General features: G+C 50.5%; 1 protein-coding gene across 1 annotated transcript in view; it reads right to left on the bottom strand.

The window, feature by feature from the left end:
* MYO18A (myosin XVIIIA) overlaps nucleotides 1-17705 on the bottom strand; it is a 106373-nt gene extending 88668 nt beyond the window's left edge. Inside the window, exon 1 of the mRNA XM_042780506.1 lies at nucleotides 16707-17705. Within this exon, the coding sequence (XP_042636440.1) occupies nucleotides 16707-17705 (999 nt within the window). The remainder of the gene's footprint in view (nucleotides 1-16706) is intronic.
* Nucleotides 17706-18523: the final 818 nt, after the last annotated feature.

The raw sequence follows: 18523 nt of genomic DNA on the forward strand, positions 1-18523 counted from the left end.
TTGCCCAACCTTCCTTCCGAGGAGTGGCTGGTGGGTTTGAACCGCCAGCCTTCTGGTGAGCAGTCAAGTGCTTTAGCCACTATGCTACCAGAGCTCCCACAAGGAACCTAGGGTGGGCAAAAGTGCACAATGCCGGCTGGTCTCAGACACCCACCACCCTCTAAAAGGGGTAGGGTGGCAGAGCGTGCTGGAGGAGTCAGGCGCAGGCCTACACAGGAGCTCTCGCTTCCGGGCCCCGCCCACCAGCCGGCGCTAGGGCGGAGCCAGGCCAGGCACAACGCCAGAAGCCCGGGAACGCACCCGCCTTGCCGCGCCGCGGGAGCCCGGCAGAGGGCGGCCGCACCCTTCTCACCGACTCGCCGGCGCCTTTGGGCCCGCGGGATTTCATCCCCGCTAGGCCAGCTTCTGGGCCCCGCCCCCAAGGAGGCGTCCCCAGGGAGCTTAGAGGCCAGAGGGGCTGCAACGGCAAGATGGCCTCTCGTTTTGCCCCAGAGGGAAACCGCAAGAAGCGGGCAAGAGTACAGCGCCAGCTTTGCTTCGATCGCTGCTCTATCCCCAAAGCCTAAAACAATTCCTATCAAGGTAGGCACTCAGTACATGCTTACTGAGTGAACAGAATGAAGGGATGAATGAACACATACATGGTCAGACCTTGAGTTTGTACGGTGGCAAGTGGTCCTGTACAAGTGGCTCAGGAGGTCAGTGGGCGGTCCCTGGCCAGGGACCAGACACAGATCACTGCCCCAGAGTTGGCCACTGGGGCTAAGGGCTCGGGGACTCCCCCTGCTCCTGCCTTCCCACACCCAACGTTTGCTCAGAGCCTGATACCACCGCACCATCTAGTAGTGGGCACTGAACCCAAGCTGTCCTCTCTCCCAAGAGCAGGGGTCCATCACCCCCCAAAATTCGGGCTGGCAGCAGAGACTGCCTGACTGGGCCTGCTGCTCCCTGAGGGCTCTAGCTGCTGGGGCAAGGCCCCTGGGGATTTCCAAACTTCCTGGTTTTGCCAGGCTCCCACAAGGCTCAAAGCCAAGGACCAACCTTAAGGATGGTTTCCCAAATCCCACACCCATGCCCCAAATCTCACCAAGACTCGGGTCACTTTTGAGTCTACTAAATGCTCTCTCTACATGCATCATATTCCCATCCCCACCCCCTCTGGCAGACAGAAAAAATAAGTATAATGAAGCATTGTTCTTCTCCTTTTCATATAAACAAGTCTTCTCTAGTTCCACAAATGAAAAAAGAAATACAGTTTAAGGGTCAGTGACACAGATTTAAATAAAATCTCAGTAAGGATTCCCTGGGTATGAGAGCTGGAGGCCTGTGGTGCTTATTCTCAATGTCAGGGAGGCTTCTTTAGACGAGCCTCAGGTTCCTCCAAACACTAGGCATTTAATAAATATGTGAGGACCTCGGGAGGCCCCTATTGAGCCAGTTTCTAGAACACTTTGAAGTAAAAATAAAGCACAAGCCCAAGCTCCACAGAAGCAGGAAACAACCCACCACCTCTGCATGAGCAGCGGTGGCCAGATCCACTGGGGCATGTGAGTACCTGTGTGTTACAAAGCTGGGCAGAAGACACGCTTGGCAAGGTGGAGAAGCACTGCCCCAGTTGTGGTGGCACAAAGCCAGGGACCTGTTGGCCCTGGGGCATTGGGATTCCAGAGCTGGTGAAGTGTAGAAATTGCCAGAGAAGCCGGATCTTTCCTGAGAGGAGGAGACTGCCAACCTCCCCAGACTCACTGAGGGCAATGTAGGGAGCAAGAGCACCCCACCATTTCTTTGTGGGAACTGTCTAGAGCTGTACTGGCCAATATGGTAACCACTAGCCATATGTGGCTATTGAAATAAAAATAAAACTGAAATGTAAATGATGCTATTACTTCTGCCTTAATTAAATTTAAAATTCAGGTCCTTGGTCATACTACCCACATTGCAGGTCAACGGTGACGTGTGGCTAAACGAAAACAAACTCACTGCTGTCAAGTTGATTCCCATTCATAGTGACTCCATGGGATAGTGTAGAACTGCCCCTCAGGGTTTCTAGGGCTGTAGATCTTTATGGACGTAGACTGCCGCATCTCCTGGTGAGCAGCTGTTGGGTTCGAACCTCTGACCTTTTGGTTAGCAGTGAGCACTTAACTACTTGTGCCACCAGGGCTCCTTCACATGTGGACGTTGTTGTTAGGTGCCATCAAGTGAGTTGCAACTCATAGCAACCCTGCGTACAACAGAATGAAACACTGCCTGGTCCTGCGCCAGCCTCAAACCTTGTTATGTTTGAGCCCATTGTTGCAGCCACTGTGTCAGTCCATCTTGTTGAGGGGCTTCCTCTTATTCTCTGACCCTCTACCATACCAAGCATGATGTCCTTCCTCAGGGACTGGTCCCACCTAATAAAGTGTCCAAAATAAGTGAGACTAAGTCTTGCCATCTTCTAAGGAGCGTTCTGGCTGTATTTCTTCCAAGACAGATTTGTTCATTCCTCTGGCAGGCCACAGTATATTCAGTATTCTTCGCTAACACCATAGTTCAAGTGTATCGATTTCTCAGTCTTCCTTATTCATTGTCCAGCTTTCTCATGCATATGAGGCAATTGAAAATACTGTGGCTTGGGCCAGGCACACCTTAGTGTTCAAAGTGACATGTTTGCTTTTTAACACAGCAAACAAAGTTGTGTCATCTGCATATTACATGTTGTTAATGAGTCTTCCTCCAATTTGATGCCACATTCTTCATATAGTCCAACTTCTCAGATTATTTCCTCAGCATACAGATTAAGTAAGTATCAAGAAGGATGCAACCTTGACACATACCTTTTCTGTTTTTAAACCATGTAGTATCTCTTGTTCTGTTTGAATGACTGTCTTGGTCTATGTACAGGTTCCACATGTGCCTAACTGAAAAACCAAACCCACTGCCATTGAGTTGATTCCGATTCATAGCGATCCCCATTGGGTTTCTGAGGTGGTAAATTTTTACCAAAGTAGATTGCCCAGAGTGGCTGGTGGTTTGAACTACCAACCTTCTGATTAGTCAGATGCCTTAGGCATTGTGCTACCAGAACTCCTTCCACATGTGCCTAGTGGCTGCCAGATTGGACAGCACAGATTACAATACAATTCCATTCTTGCAGGACATTCTATTGGACAGGTTTGGTATAGCAGTTTCCCCTTTCAGCTTGTCCTGGTCATCCTCGACAAATTCTCCTTCTAGTGATGCTCCACCTCACAGTCTACTTAGACCCCTGTCCCTGAGAGTCTAGAGACACAATCCTTGGTCCCTAAGCCTCAGAAAGAGGTAGCAGAGGGGACTGTAGACACAATAGTTAACACACAGCCTGAGAACAGAAGCCAGATGCCAAGAGGCTGAAAAGACAAGGCTGAATGGAAGCCTGCCCCCACCCCAAGGCATCCTAGGCCTGGGAGAAAGCCCCTCAGTGCCACACAATCATCCCTTGTTTCTGCAGAGTCTCTGGGCCATGCATGGGTAAGACATCTGGAATGTAGTGGCCTGAGGCCCTTGAGGGCTTCCCTACGTCACCCGCTGCTGGACTCACGTTCGTGTTCCCAGAGAGTATAGCCCCAGCAGAATCTTGGACTTTAGAGGGCAAATAAGGCCAATGAAGTCTTGTCCCAGGCAGCATGCCCAGGGTTTCTGCCGTGGGGCAGCAAGGACCACATTGGTGAATAAACCAGAGGAGGAGGAGGACATGGTGGAGAAAGGACACTAGGGCAAGGCTTGACATCCTAGAGAGGCTCAAACCAGCTCTACAGAACAAAGCAACAATACATACCTGATCACTATCACATTCTATCACAGGAACTTGACAGGAGAGGTTTTGCTACAATGGTTAGAAAATCTGGGTGGGAAAGTCTGGGCAAGCTCATATGTGTGATGGAAGGAAGAGAAGACAAACCAGGGAGCTAGCTAGTCAGGGCTGCCTCTCTGTGCTGTGCCTCAGTTTCATCCTCAATTCCTTATTGAGCCCTACTCCTGATGTGCTGTCATGAGCAGGACAGGTGTGAAACAAAATCAGCTGTTGAAAGATCAAAAAAAGAAGAAAAAAAAAAGGTAGAGTTTGTTTGCTTACCTGGAAAACAAGCCGGAGAAAGAAGCTGGCACTTCAAAGGTATTGGCATCAGCCAAGAATTTGACTGAGGAAAATCGCAGAAAAGGCAGCATAGTTTTAAAACAGATTGGAAACTTTAGGCAAAGCAACCCTACTCTTAGGTTACTGTGTAGCCCTGAGTGAGCTTAATGACTTCTGGGCCTTATTTCCTTCTCTCCACCTGAAAAGTACTTTGGGCAAAAGTACCAGCCCGGGGATAACAGCGAGACCCTCCCTCTCCATGAGCAGACTGAGTCCTTAGGCCCTGTGGCCTTCCTATGGGCAGAAGGTCCACACGCGTCCTGGGGTGTAGCACATCCAATGTATCAAGATCTATTCATGATGTAGCTGCTCACTTCTAGGCACTTACCATGTGCCAGGCACTATTCTAAGTGATGTACATGTATTAACTGATTTACTCTCAAAACAATCTTATGAGGAAAGTACTATTCTCATTTTACAGGTGAGGAAAATATGACACAGAGAAATTAAATAATTTGCCCAAGACAGAAACTTACCCAACTAGTAAGTAGCAGAGCCAGGATTTGAACCAAGGCAGTGTGGCTCCAGAGTTCACGCCTCAACCAGTGTGTCCCAATGTATTAACAATACATCCAAAACCGCACATAACTTTGGATTTGTAGGCCCTTACTCCTATGCAGCCTTGCCCCATCTTTCTCTCCACAAAATGAGCTGGAAGCAGTTCCTACAGCCAAAGGCACCCTTTCCATCCAACTGCATATTGGCCAAGCATCTGTTTCTATGGCAACTATAAGAACTACAGTTTGGGATTTTGAAGAGAGGGGGGCAGAGGATCCTTTCTAGCATGGGTCTCTCTTTCAGAGGCGTAGGAGGGAGCTCTCAAACCAGTGGACTAGAGAAAACTCAAAAACCAAACTCACTGCCATTGAGTCAGATCCGACTCATAGCGACCCCTCCTTGGGTCTTTGAGGTGGTATGGAAGTAGAATGCCCAAGCTTCCTTCCAGTGGACTAGAGAAAAGAAGGTTAATAAGGCTGGGTGGAACCCAAGGCCCTGATGAAAGCAGGAAAAATCTGCCTTGCCCTACCCCAGAGACCAATCCCTCTGGTTTGGGACCAGCCTTCGTCTGGACAGAGAAGCTGAGAGCTGGTTAGAAAGACTAGAAGCAGATAAAAGAAATGCTTTGGATGAGGTATAGCAGAAAAGGACAACTCAGTCTAAATTTTTGTCTGCAGTGTATATGAGACACCCAGGCCATTTCCAAGCTGGGTGTCCTGCCACCAGGCCCAGTTCTGCTCCCCAGGTTGCCCGGTAATGACGGGTGGAGATAGGTAACAATAAAGAGAGGAATGCAGACAGGCACCCGTGTGCCTGCACAGTGTGGTTGTCCTCCCACAAGAGGGCAAGGGCATTTTGGGTGAGGTGGTGGTGGTAAAGCTGGCACTCCTAACCACCTCCAAGCCTAGGCCTCATTCCTGCCTGCCCCTCAACTCACCTAAACAAGAAACTCCTGTTGTTGTCCAGAAATGCTGAGGCCAGAATCTCAGCCTGCCAATGGAATGGGGGTGCTGCCAGACAAAGCCAAGTGCTAAGGGGAATCGAGATGTTTGCTGGTCACTTGATTCCAGGAAGACAGACCACAGCAGTCCCCCCAGGCTTCTCAGGCGGCAGGCCCAGTTTCCCTCTTGCTTCTGTTGATCTTGATGCATGGCCAAGTGAGTGGGGACTCAGCCTCATGCTGTTCCTGTGTCCTTTAAGTAACCTAGGCTGCTTGTTGAGGAGGGATGCAAGGCTGTGCCAGATGCAGGCTGGGTCCCCCAATACCTGGAGTGCCAGGCACACAGGGTTCCATAATCTGGACAGCTGTGGGGAGGGCAAGGTGGGAGGTGCCAGCCCCTGCCTGGGAGGGAACCAAGAACTGCTCAGCAACCTGTTTCTGCAGTTGCCTCCACAAGCAAACCAATCCACAAATGAGGGAGGCAGGACGGGGAGGGGAAGGATGCACGGCCCATAGCAGGAAGACCTAGCACAGGTATCAGATCCTCCCCATTTGCTCTCTGCCTGGAAGGTTCCACTGGATGTGATGGAGCTGGGCATGAAACTGGGTGTCACAGAGTCATGACGGGCCTGCTGCCTGACATGCTGTCACTGCTTGGCCTCTAGCCCATGCCACCCTGGGCCAAGATCTGTCTTTTTCAGATGTCTTCTGTTCTAGAAAAAGTGCATCCCTGGTCACAGAGATGACATCTTCTGTCTTTTTCCTCCGCAGAACCCAGAGTGTGCCATGGGGAAGATGCTCATCAAGGCTTCTTGATACCCTGCCCTAATGGTTCCAAGACTCTGGGAGTGCTCACAGTTGGCCCTCCCCACAGTCCAGAGCTATACCCGCTTTACATCTCACACTCTGCCCTCTTTGGCCCCAGAGCTAGATGCAGCCACATGGTCCTACTGCTGGAGAAGAACCCAAGATGTGCCCTGCGGGAAATCTCCCTCCCTGCATGTACCCTGCTTGTCACAGGGCATGGCAGTGAGAGAAACTAGGAAGGGAGACAGGAAGTGAGTCAGTTCCTTGCAGAAATAGGAATGGGAGGGAGAAGCCAGCAGAACTGAGATCAGGGGCAAAGGGCACAGAGGCCGGAAAGGTCACTTAAGAGAGGGAACCAGGTCCTGGAGGTGTTGTGGGCCCACAGCATGGAGAGCAGATCCAAGGTAACAAATTCAGCAGTGTCACCTTTTGCTTAGGCTAAATGGCCCCCATAGACCAGAGAACCTGGGTATGCCAGGCACAGCCCCACCTGAAGATGGAATCTGAGGCGGTTCCCCTTACTGACTCATGTGCCAGCCAGAGGAAGTGAGGCCTTGTGGGATATGGCCAACCACCCTCTCCTCCTCACAAAGGTGGAGTCGCTGGTCTCCACTCCCTCTCCTGAGCCCAGAAGCTCTGGTACTACAGGCTATCCCTGACCTAGCCCAGTTGGGGAGTCAGCTGTCTGCGTCTCCCAGAGAGGAGCAGAGCAACGAGGCTATACTAGCATCTGCCCTTGCCTTCTCCAGAAGCCCCTACCCATGCAGGAGCTGTCCCCAGGCTCCAACTGGAATCTGTTGTTCTGACTGGGAAAAATCTTTGCCGTGAGAATCACTGGCTTGCCGACATTCCAGCATGCAGGCAGTCCAGGGAAAGCAGCATAAGGGAAGAGGAAGCCTTGAGCCCTGCCGGGGCCACATTCCACCCACTTGGAGACCTACGGTCAGTAAGACAGGCACATTCCTCCAAGGTCCCCAGGGCTGGACACTGTGTGGCCCCCATGCAACCTTGAATCTGTTTCTCATCCAAGCCTGGCCCCTTCATGAGGGCTCCAGTGCAGGGGCAGGCGGCTGGCTGTCCCCGGGATCCTCCTCCCACAGGCCCTTCCCTAGTTCCCTGCTTCTGGATGCCTTCAAAGAATTTATCTCCTTTCCTCTACTCATGAGAAACGGCAAATCCCTAGGGATATGGGAAACAGAGTCAGTAGGTGAAGGCAAAACATGGTTATATTACAGGCAGATCACCAAGGCCAGTCAGGGGTGGAGGTTTCTAGGAACCAAAACTGAGCTGAACGAGGAAATCTAGACAGAATAGGAAACCAGTTCCTGGTTATAGACTATCTCCTTCCATTCAACAAATATCCTGTGCTCTCATGAAGTGCTCCAGCACTGGAGAAATAATAAGAAAAGTAATTAATTCTCACCTTGATGAGTGCTGTGAAGGCGAAGGAACTGATATGGTCAGGAAGGATCAAGGAGGCTTTCCTCAGGGACTGATACTCAAACTGAGGCCAGTGCATATGAGTGTATGAGGGTGGGCAGGGAAAGGTATCACAGACAAAAGGAACAGCAGGATCTCCGCGGTCGATGCCCATGGGAACTCGGGGTTCACATCTACTACCTCTAAGCTGGGCTCCTCTGCCCACTGCTGGGCTGTGCTCCTCATCAGCTTTCACACGCGAGCTGGGTGTGGTGCACCTTTGTAACATGGAAAAGGAGCTGCTCTTAGTCAAAGGGGATGCCCCAAGCACTGTAGAAATCAGTACCAGCACACTGTAAGGGCCCAAAGGTGAAAGGGGCAATGTCCCCGCCTTCCCGGATGTAGCAGAGGAGAGGCGTAAGGGGCAAAGTCCATACTCCCTCCAGCCCTATGGCACCATATGCAAATGCTGCCAAGACAGATGCCTCTCATCTTCCTAAGGCTGCCAGAAGTCTTAGGGCTTCCTTCAACTACCTTTTCCAGGATGTCTCCCAGCTCTCACAAGATTCAATCCTGCCTGATGCCATTGGGCTCACTTCCCCTGGGCTGATCCCTCATGACAGACTGGGAGCAATAGTCACATTCTTCTACAGCACAGACTTTCCATACCATCCACAGAGGAAGGCAAGAGTGTTCAGTCACTCCCAGCCTCCTCTTCGCTTTTGGAGGGAAGACAAGGAGATTTGGAGGTTTCTAATGACCAAGGGCAGCAGGAATCAGAAGGGCCCAGGCCTGGGCTGGGCAGTGGATTTATAAAGATATCCAGATACTGCCTTCCTCCACTCTGTATAGCACAATGGTTAAGAGGAAGGAACTGAGGGCCTGAGTTCCAATCCTGGTAAGCCACTTATTAGCTGTGAGACCTTAGGCAACTTACTTAACCTCTCTGCAATCCAGTTTCCTTATTTGTGAAATAGAGATCATTATAATACTTACTTCATTGGTTTGCTATGAAAATTAAATGAGTTAATATATATAAAAGATTTAGAACAGTATCTAACATATGGTGAGCACTAGTTGATACAATGCCCTTGTTATTATTTCTCATGCCCTTCCCTCAAGACAATTTCTTTTTTTCCCCAGTTAAATCTTAACCAGATCAACTAAACATCACTCAGAGAGTATATAAGTTCCAGGCACGGTACTGGGCACCATTCAGAGCACTGGGCAAACACCCTACATTCTTCCTTGACCCAGAGTCTGTGCGAAGCAGCCGGGCGGAGCCAAGTCAGGGCAGACTGCCATGCCCTGGTTCTGAAGAACATATGGTGGGAGATGAGGGGAGCCAGAGTGATGACCCAGGTCCAAGAAAATAAGTTTCCCAACCAAACTGGATCCAACGACTGAAAAAAATAAGCTTTGCTGACACTGTCCCCTGTATTTAACAGAACAGAAGCTGCTGCCAAACACCACGCAGGACTCTAGGGTTGCCTGGGGCCCCCCACACTGCACAGCAGGGGCGGCAGGGTATGAAAACCCCACTCCTTTGCAGGGCTTGCCTGGCATAGTGGGTGTCCACAGTGCTGTCGGATGCCTGGGGCACATCCATACCCACTGCCCAGAACTGACAATGGAGGCGCCACACAGCCTGCCCAGGCAACAGGGCAGCCCGCACCCCAGCTAGTCACCAGTCCCCCCCAGATGCTGCTCTCCACCCCAGGCTGCAGCGAGCAGAATCCAGCAGCTTAGTGCAGTGGGGTGGCGGGAGCCCTGCTGGCAGGCAGAGCGCGTGCTTGTGGTTTCTGGGAAACGCTGTAGAGATCTGCAGCATTTTTAAAATACTTGTGTTCCCACCCGCCACACCCCCCCCTTCACCCCACTCCCCACCCACCCCCAGTCAGGGTGTTTGCATATCTGGTATTTTCCAGAACCATTTCAATGTAAATAAGATAAATTAGAAGGGAACAGGGGGCAGGGTAGCCAGGGTATCAGGGCAGGCTGTTGGGGTGCTAGGCCTGGGCCAGTAGGGGCCAGGGCAGGCAACCTCAACGCCCTGCCCGTCACTCGGGCTCCAGGCTGAGTCTGCAAAAACGACCCCCACACCCAGCTCACTGTGGCCTGGGCACTGTGCCTACCACCCACAGCTGGGTGACCAGGGTGCTCTGGGGCTGCAGTTCATGTAGCATCTCATAGGGATGAAGATAGAATGGTGTCTCTGAGGACAAAGAAGGTGGAGACCTCACAGACAAGAAAAGCCTAGTCCACAGCCCTATCTTCCTAGTCCCATGTACCCCACTAATCCAGGACAGATATACCCCAAAATGCTGCCAAAGACCTTTCACTTGCCAATTCTTAGGCCTTTGACACCTGCACACTGGTCCCACTACTTTAACCCTCATTACCAAAAGGTCTTAGCTTTGGTTCCACTCAGAGCCCCTAAACCAGGGCTCTCTTGTGGTGAGACTCCCTGCTGCCAGAGGTGCCTGACGCTTTGGCACACAATGTAGTTATAATTTCCTGTTTGAACAAAAAACAAAAAAACCCTCCAAAGATCATTTGGAACAAAATTAGGAACAGAAGCATTCTGGAGCACTGAGCCCAGGCAGAACCCAGCAGCCCTACCATCACCCAAATCCTCCAGGAAAGCCCAGTGCTCAAAGCCTGGCCTGGCAAATATGGAAACAGTAGTTTTGAATCTCCCCTTGAAATACTGCAGGCCCCATTCCTGGGGACAAGATGCCTTGGAGACAAGGTTGATGGGCTCATACAGCTTCCACCCAAGGGTCTAGGGCTTCCACTACAGTAAAAGAGGCTCCCCTAAACCCACTCCCCGCAAGATGCAGGCAATCCTGGCTGGCCAGGCTCCTGTGAGGTCACTAATGGCCGAGCCTACATGCCTGCAGAAAGCAGGAAAAAAAAAAAAACACCTCACTGTGGTCGAGTCAGTTCCAACTCACAGTGACCCCTCCTTGGGTTTCTGAGGCAGTATCGCTACAGAAGTAGATTGCCCAGTCTTCCTTCTGAGGAGTGGCTGGTGGGTTTGAACCGCCAGCCTTCTGGTTAGCAGTCAAGTGCCTGTGGAGCTGGGCTCTGAAAGCTGGAAAAAGCTAGGGAGCACCAGAGTCTCATCTCTCCCTTTAGCTAGATGTCTCTAAAGACAGAGCTACAGGATGGAAACATCAGCAATCAGAAACATCAGGGGTCTCTATCGGACAGAAAAACTTTGTAAGAAAAGCAGGAGATCACTGGGAGGGATTAATTAAGAAGACTGAAAAATTAGTTTCTCTGGATGGCTTTAGAGACTAGGCAGAGGGAGGGGTTACTAACCTTCCTAAGCATTTGCTACCTGCCAAATTTCACATTAGTGATCTCATCGAATACAAAAACACATTTGTCTTACACAAGGTACACTATTAGAATAAAAAGCAAGTCTCCCTTGAGCCTCCAATCCTATTTTTCTTCTCAGAGATAACTGTAGTTAGTTAGTTGGATGTGTGTCCTTTTCTGACTTACTCAAAGTCTGGGAAGTTGGAATAACGCCCATTTTAACAGAGGAGATCAAGGGTCACCTTGTCTAGGAGGCCTCTCCTAATTGCCACCCTCACCCCTACCCCTGCAGAACTGGCCACTTCCTTCTTCCTGCCCACTGTACCTGTACACACATCTGCATAGCAGCTGAGGTGCCTGGCCTATGCTTCCTCTCTCAATGGCAACTGGTTTTAGGAGTCCCTGGGTGGTACAAACGATTAAGTGCTCAGCTAAAGTGCTCGGTTACTCAATGTGGCACAAATTCAAAATCATTTGAAAAAAAAAAAAGACCAGGTTTGCTGGTCTGATAGAGCTTGGTGAGATCCCTGAGACTATGGACCGTAATTACCCTTCAGGTCTGGAACTGAACTCATTCCTGTGGCTTCCAGCCAAACAATAGGCAGGCATATGAGGGTGAACACTGAGGTATATATACTCCTTGGAGTGATCAATCAATCATGGGAGAACAGAAGGGCAGGAAGATAGCTAGGGGGTGGGAGTGCATGGGAGGGAAGGATATAGGGAAGAGGTGACTACAGGGAGGAAGTGGGAAGAGAGCTGTTACATTGTGGGGAATTACAGTCGCTGTCATGAAACAAAATGTGTATGCACTGGTGTATGGCAAATGAATTTGCTCTGTCAACTTGCACCCAAATCACAATAAAAATTAAATAAATAAATAAAGTGTTTGGTTACTAACTGAAAGGTTCCCAATTTGAGTCTACCCAGAGGTATCTTGAGAGCGAGGCCTGGCAATCTACTTCCAAAGATCACAGCCATTGAAAACCCTACAGAGGACAGTTCTACTTTTAAACACACAGGGTCACCATGAGTTGGAACGGACTCCACCGCAACTGGCTATGCTTCCTCAAGGAAAGACTCTATTATATAAATCCCCAATGCCCAGCACAGTGCCTGATGCATAAATAGACTTCATGAAATATTTGCTGAGTGAATGAGTAAACTGAGGCTCAGAAATGTTTGGTAACATTGGTAAAAACAAACCCATGTCTTATTAGCTCCAAAGCCCATTTTCTTTCCACTGTAATATGCCCTGTGTCAAGACTTTCGTGGAGGTGGTTTAGGATGGACATGACAACCTCTTAAGGAACTTCATGGTCCTAAAGCCTATGACTATCAGCCCCATGGTCCAACAGGAGAAGTAGCTGTATCATAGGTCTCAGGCAAATGCCTAAGAGGGCCCAGGAAACTAGACTTGACTGGGAAGGCTAGGTAGGTCTTCCTCTAAATCCCTACCTCTCTCTTTCCACCCACCCTTGAAAGCTCAGGGAGGCAGTTCTCTCTGGGTAGGATCCCTTACAGGCCAACTCCTCTCTGGCTCTTGGTGATAGGAGACAACCACACTGGCCAGTGTTTGGTCTAGTAGGCTCTTCTGAGTTCAGCAGAGCCATGCCCTTCTGGCAGTTGGGCTGTATCTCCAACAGCCTAAACTTTTTGACAATCTACTTGTCTTCCTGGATGGGCCCACTGAAAATACAAATAAGAGGGACATACTCTCTTTTCTCCCAGGCCATAGTCCCCAGCTTGGCCTTTACTCCTTCCCAGCAGACCCTGACTTTCCCACCCAGGCTCATGGCTGGGGAAGAGGAAGGAGTTCTGATCCAACTGAGGTTTTAAGAACATCTTTACCAGCCCTGCCTCTAACCTTATCAGATTCTGGGAACACTTTGCCTTTGGCAAATTTAAGAGTAATTGCTCCAGATGCTCCCAAAAAACTTTTTCTGAGGAACAGGGAAAAGAACTCAACACCTTCCCCCAACCCTAGTACTCACACTTGACCCTTCCTCTTCCTCACTCCTTAAACCAGTCAGTCACCAAGACTAGACAGTCTACGTCAGTCCTTCAAGTCTGATACTCCTCTCCATCCTCACTGCTTCTACCCAAGTTCAGGCCTCATCTTTCTACATGTATTACTACAATAGGCCCCAGACTACTCTCCCCAGAGCTAGCCTTGCTACACTCCAAAGCATTAAGTCTCTGTAAGTAGCCAGATAATTTTAAAAGCTGTTCTTGTCTATCCCTAATTAAACTGCTTCATTGCCCTTCGGTTGAAGTTCACATTCCCAAGCATGTCTCACAAAGGCCTATGTGACGTGGTCCCTGCTTACCTCTCCTGCTGCTTCTCAACACTTACCCCACCTTGGCCTTATTCCTCCAATGTGTCATTCTCTCTCCAGCCTTCCCTTCCTCCTACTCCTAGTAAGACATCACCTTTTGCTTGCCCATTCCCCCCTCCCATGACTTCTCTGCCGCCTCTTGCACCCTGTACTGGCCTTTATTGAGCTTCTCAAACTGCACTGTCATTGTCTGCTACTTGATCATTTCCCTCACTAAATTCAGAGTTTCTTGGGGTGAGGATTGTGTACTGCTCACTGCTGGATCCAACAGCCACACAGCAAGTGCTCAACAAATGTTTGTTTAATGGATAGGTGGGTGGAAGGATGGATGACAGAAGGACGAGCCTCTTCTCTCAGGCCTGCTGAGTATTTCTGTTAGGCCCAAGTCTATCCTGCTACCATGGCTCACCCCTACTCCTGATGGAAACAGGTCCAGCAGCTACAGAGACACATGAAGAAGGTTCACGCCAAGCATTCTGGACACACACCATGTGAGAGGGAAACCCGAGGTGCTGGCTCTCCCTGGAGCCTTCTGAATAGGCCATGGAGAAGAGCCAGGGGGCCTGGCCCCCATCTGTGTGCAGGAAGAGAACAGATGGCCAGCCAGCTCCCTTAGAGCTCCCTAAGGACAGGCAACGTGTGGACATAGTTGATGGATGGCCTGACGGGCAGGGTGGCCGCCAGGAACTGTCCCTGTGGAGCTAGAGTCATCAGGGTACCCCGCCCAGAAGCCTAGAGGAGGCGAGAAGACTTTTCTTGGCATGGAACTGGGATTAGAACTATTGCCAAGAAAAGAAGCAGAAGTAAGAGTGGGAGGAAGAAGAGGAGGAGATAGAAGAGGGCCACAAAAGGAGCTGTAGCACTCCCACACCAGGCTCCTAGAAGCTGCCCCAGGAAGCTATAAAATGTTGGGTTCACTCTGCTCCTCTCTGTGTGTGGCATGAGTCCCTATCAACTACTTATGTGGAAAAGATACAAGATTCCCCTCAGCCCTATGTTTCTTTCTGTCTTGCCTGATCACTCTAGGAGACTCATGGGGAAGAAGTTTTCTACTACATGCCTTGCCAGATCCCCCAGGCTAATGTCTGGGGAAGAAGTCTTCTAGGTACCAGCTGGACTTGCCCCATGAGGGCTGGAGCAAGCCAGTGTTTCAGGGATACCGCTGTAACTAAGAATCCACCAGGGCCTCCAAAGCTGAACCATCCATCCAGTTCCCTAGGGATGGGATAGCAGCAGCTAGTTGGGCAAGGTGAATAGCTGGGAAACGTGAGATGGCAGGATGAGCCCTGTGCTGTAAAGAGAAAACTAAACAGCATCTGGGATGCCAGGCCCAGGGCCCCACAGAGACCTGTGCTGTGGTTCAGCAGGAGCTGGCAACAATCCCTTGGGAGATTCTTTAAGAGAAAGAAAATTCCATCTGTTAAGAGCAGTGTTAGGCTGGGAGAAAGTGGACAGAGATGGCGATATGTTATGGTCTTTGGTTCTGAGATAAGGATTGTTCCTCTTTTCTCCTCCACGTAAGCCATGGTTCCTGAGTTCAGTCTAGCCTAATAGCTGACCCACAGTAGGTGCTCAATGTGTTTTTCTGGAATTAATAAGGCCAGATCCATCCTTGAATTCCACAACAGGTTCCCTTCCGTTCCTTGCTCTCTGACTAGCAAAGCTGCCTGAACCTAACCAACCCATGGGTAAAGGAAGGCCTGGAACCCAACTCCAGTGCCTCCTGCCAGGGTCTGACCCAGCCTCTCCCAGCCCCACTCCAAGCCTGACTGACAGATAGGCTATTAGGTTGACGGCCATCCTGAGCATCCGCTTCCCCTCCCTGGGAGAGAGCTGAGGCTGGGACTCTGCCTGCTTCCGGAGCATTTCCTCTCATTTCTGACTTTACACATCTGGTGGGTCACTTAGTGCTGAAAGGTCCTGGTCAGGCTACACACTAGTCAGGATACAGTCCTAGTTTGGAGGGATGGATGGCCAGAGGTCACCTTGTCCTTCACGTGCTATCTCTAGGCAGGACATTCTACACTGAACCGCAGCCACCCTATCAGAAGACCCCTGGGGTGAAAGATCTTGGATTCCTTGTAGAGATCTGCTCATGCATCTAAATCTCTTTTGCTCTGGTGTCACCTTCTTCCACTGCTATTTTGTGCAGGCAGGATAAGTTGGAGTCCAAGGGACATATTATTTCTGTAGGTTTGATACTTGTCTTTTTTTTCCAGCACTATTTTTCCTTCTTCCAGAAGAAGTGACAAAGACTCTTATTAGAGCTCAAGTAGTCTTTATAAAGCATATATCAAATCCAATCACTCCCTGCTTTAAATCCTGCAATGGCTCCCCATTTCACTGGGATAAAATCCAACCGTGATTTACAGGGTCCTCATGATCTGGCCCTGCGTTATCTCTACAACCTCACCTGGTATTCAACTCCTTGCTCACTCAGGGGCAAGAGAAGCTTTGCCCTGAGATTATCTCCTGGGAGCTATAACCATAGCAGCTGTCTATCCCAGATATTCCTTGGCAGCCCTGATTTTAAATGATTTGTCTTGTTTTCACCTATGTCTAAATAACACAGAAATCCTATATTTTAGTGTCCAGACTATCTGTCATATCTGGATGTAGCATATGTCAGCCCACATGCCCCAGTTTGGGGCTCAGAAAATATGGTCTGCAAGCCCTTAATCCATCCTTGCATCATCAGGCTCAACCCTTCCACAGCCATTAGCAGCCAATATCCGTCCCCCCACCACCCATCCCCACCCCGAGGGCCCAGAGATTAGGCTAAGGTTCAGGCAGAAGAACCTGGTCTATCACAACACCCTAGAGAAAAGCATGATGCTCAATTCAATTAAGTCAATCTAATTGACACAGAAGACAGAAAGACATCAAACCATGACACACTGGGGATGCACCTCTGGCTGCAAATTCTACCATGATGAGTCCTTGGGGACTTGCCTTTAGCTCTTGGACAAGGTACAGAGGCAAAGGTATGACTGCTTTAATGGGCATCTGTCATGGGGGCATCCTCTCCTGAGGCTGCCCCTCTTCACAGCCTGGTTAAGTCATCCCTGGAGTCCAGGGGGTGGCACAGCTTCCCCACTCACACGCTCGCTGGGCTCTGACTGTGGCCAGCCATTGGGCACTCCAATCACCTGTCACGACAGCAGGAGATGCCAATGCTCCCGATCCTTGCTCACCCCCAGAAGCCTAGGCAAATACTCACATCAGCTGGCTCCCTGCGCGGTCCCTCGCTGCTGCGCAGCCAGCTCTGGCTCAGCTCGCTGAGCTCTGGAATGGGTTGCACCTTGAGCCGGACGCTGTCTCCGGACTGCCGGATCATTTCCACAATCTCGTCCCTGGACTTGCTCTCCACATTGTGCCCATTAATCTCCACCAACCGGTCACCTGGCACCAGCCCCAGGGCCAGGTCCTTGGTGCCTGCACCAGGCTCAGCAAAGTGAACCACCCTCCGATAGGCTTGGCCCTCGGGGCCCCGATCCAGCATGGTTGTGCGCCTCAGGGAGAAGCCAAAGTCTCCAGTAGGTCGGCGTTGCAGCTCTAGCTCCCGGAGGGCAGGGGGTGGCGGGGGTATCACAGGGGGCAGGCGCAGGTCCACCGGGAACCTTTTCGTTACCAGCTCAGGGGCTCGGGACCGCGGCCCTGGTCGAGGAATGCCAGGGCCCGGATGCTGCGTCAGCTGGCCCTCTAGAGTCCTCACCTCCACCTGCGGGGACGGGGCAGCTGAGTGCTCTGAGGGGGTTGAGGTTTCCGAGGCACTCTCGTCCCTGCTACGCTGGGAGAAGGAGAAGCGCTTGACAATCATCTGCGAGTTCTGCTTGGCCAGGGAACCGAACTTGGCCGCCCGCTGCAGCACAGAGCCTCGGAAGCTGCCTTCCTCGCCCTTGAGGTCATCGCTGGAGCTGGCCGTGCTCAGGTGGCCCGAGTCCAGGATGACGCTGCCCCGGTTGCTGTCGGAGTCAATGTCAGTCAGATGCAGGTCGGAGCCACTGGCCACCTTGATGGGAATGGGGTTGGAGATTTCCAGACGGGTCTTAGATTCACGCTTGGAGGAGCGGTTCAGGTTGAAGAAGCCACGGCGTAGGCTCATCTCCTCCAGGCTCCGCAGCTCTGCGGCTGACATCCGCTCCTTCTTCTCCTTTTTTTCCTTCTTCTCCTTCCGCCCTCCATCTCTGTCCTTGTCTTTCTTCATTAGGTTAAACATGGTGGGGCACTGCTTTTAGGGGTGACACCCCCAGAGGATTATGGGTGACTAGCACAGGGTCTCCTCACTCTACCTTGCTGCTGCAAATAAAGACACAAAGAGGAAGAAAGGTTATTCCAGCCAAGCCTTTTCCTGTGTCTCTAGGCCAGACCTGACCAAATACTAAACACCAAACCAAAAACCTAAAACTCACTGTTGTCCAGTCAATTCCAATTCATAGTGACCCCAAAGGACAGAGTACAACTGCCCCATAGGCTTTCCAAGGCTGTAAATCTTCACAGACACAGACTGCCACATCTTTGTCTAGTGGAACAGGTGGTGGGTTCAAACTGCTGACCTTTTCATAAGCAGCCAGCACTAACCACTGCACCACCAGGACTCCCATATGAAACTCAGCTACCCCTTACTGAGTATATTTGCCAGGCACTCTGCTTTACACAGTATTGCCCCAGTTAATGTAATCCTTACAACATTTCAGTGGGTAGAAACATCATACTATTACCCCCATTATACAAATAAGGAAACTTGAAAATTAGATAAGAGTTGTAAAAGCCCAGACTCCTAGACCTGTCCTTTTCTTTAAATCCTGATAGACCAAGGCTCAGGTGTGCCTGGAGGTGGCATCTGGGAGAAATGACCTTCTGGCAAGAGGATACATTAATCCAACCTGGGACTTGACTTAAGATTCAAACACAAAGGGAAAAGGAAAAAGATTCTGTCCACCATTACCTCCTCACAGCCAATGTCCACTAAGGCAACAGATACCAGATGCTACTAGGCTGTATCCTAACTAAGCCTGTTATCTCTAAAGAATCATC

Source organism: Orycteropus afer, unplaced genomic scaffold, assembly GCF_000298275.1.
Source record: "Orycteropus afer afer isolate SDZICR_OR568_19922 unplaced genomic scaffold, OryAfe1.0 scaffold00042, whole genome shotgun sequence".
NCBI lineage: Eukaryota > Metazoa > Chordata > Mammalia > Tubulidentata > Orycteropodidae > Orycteropus > Orycteropus afer.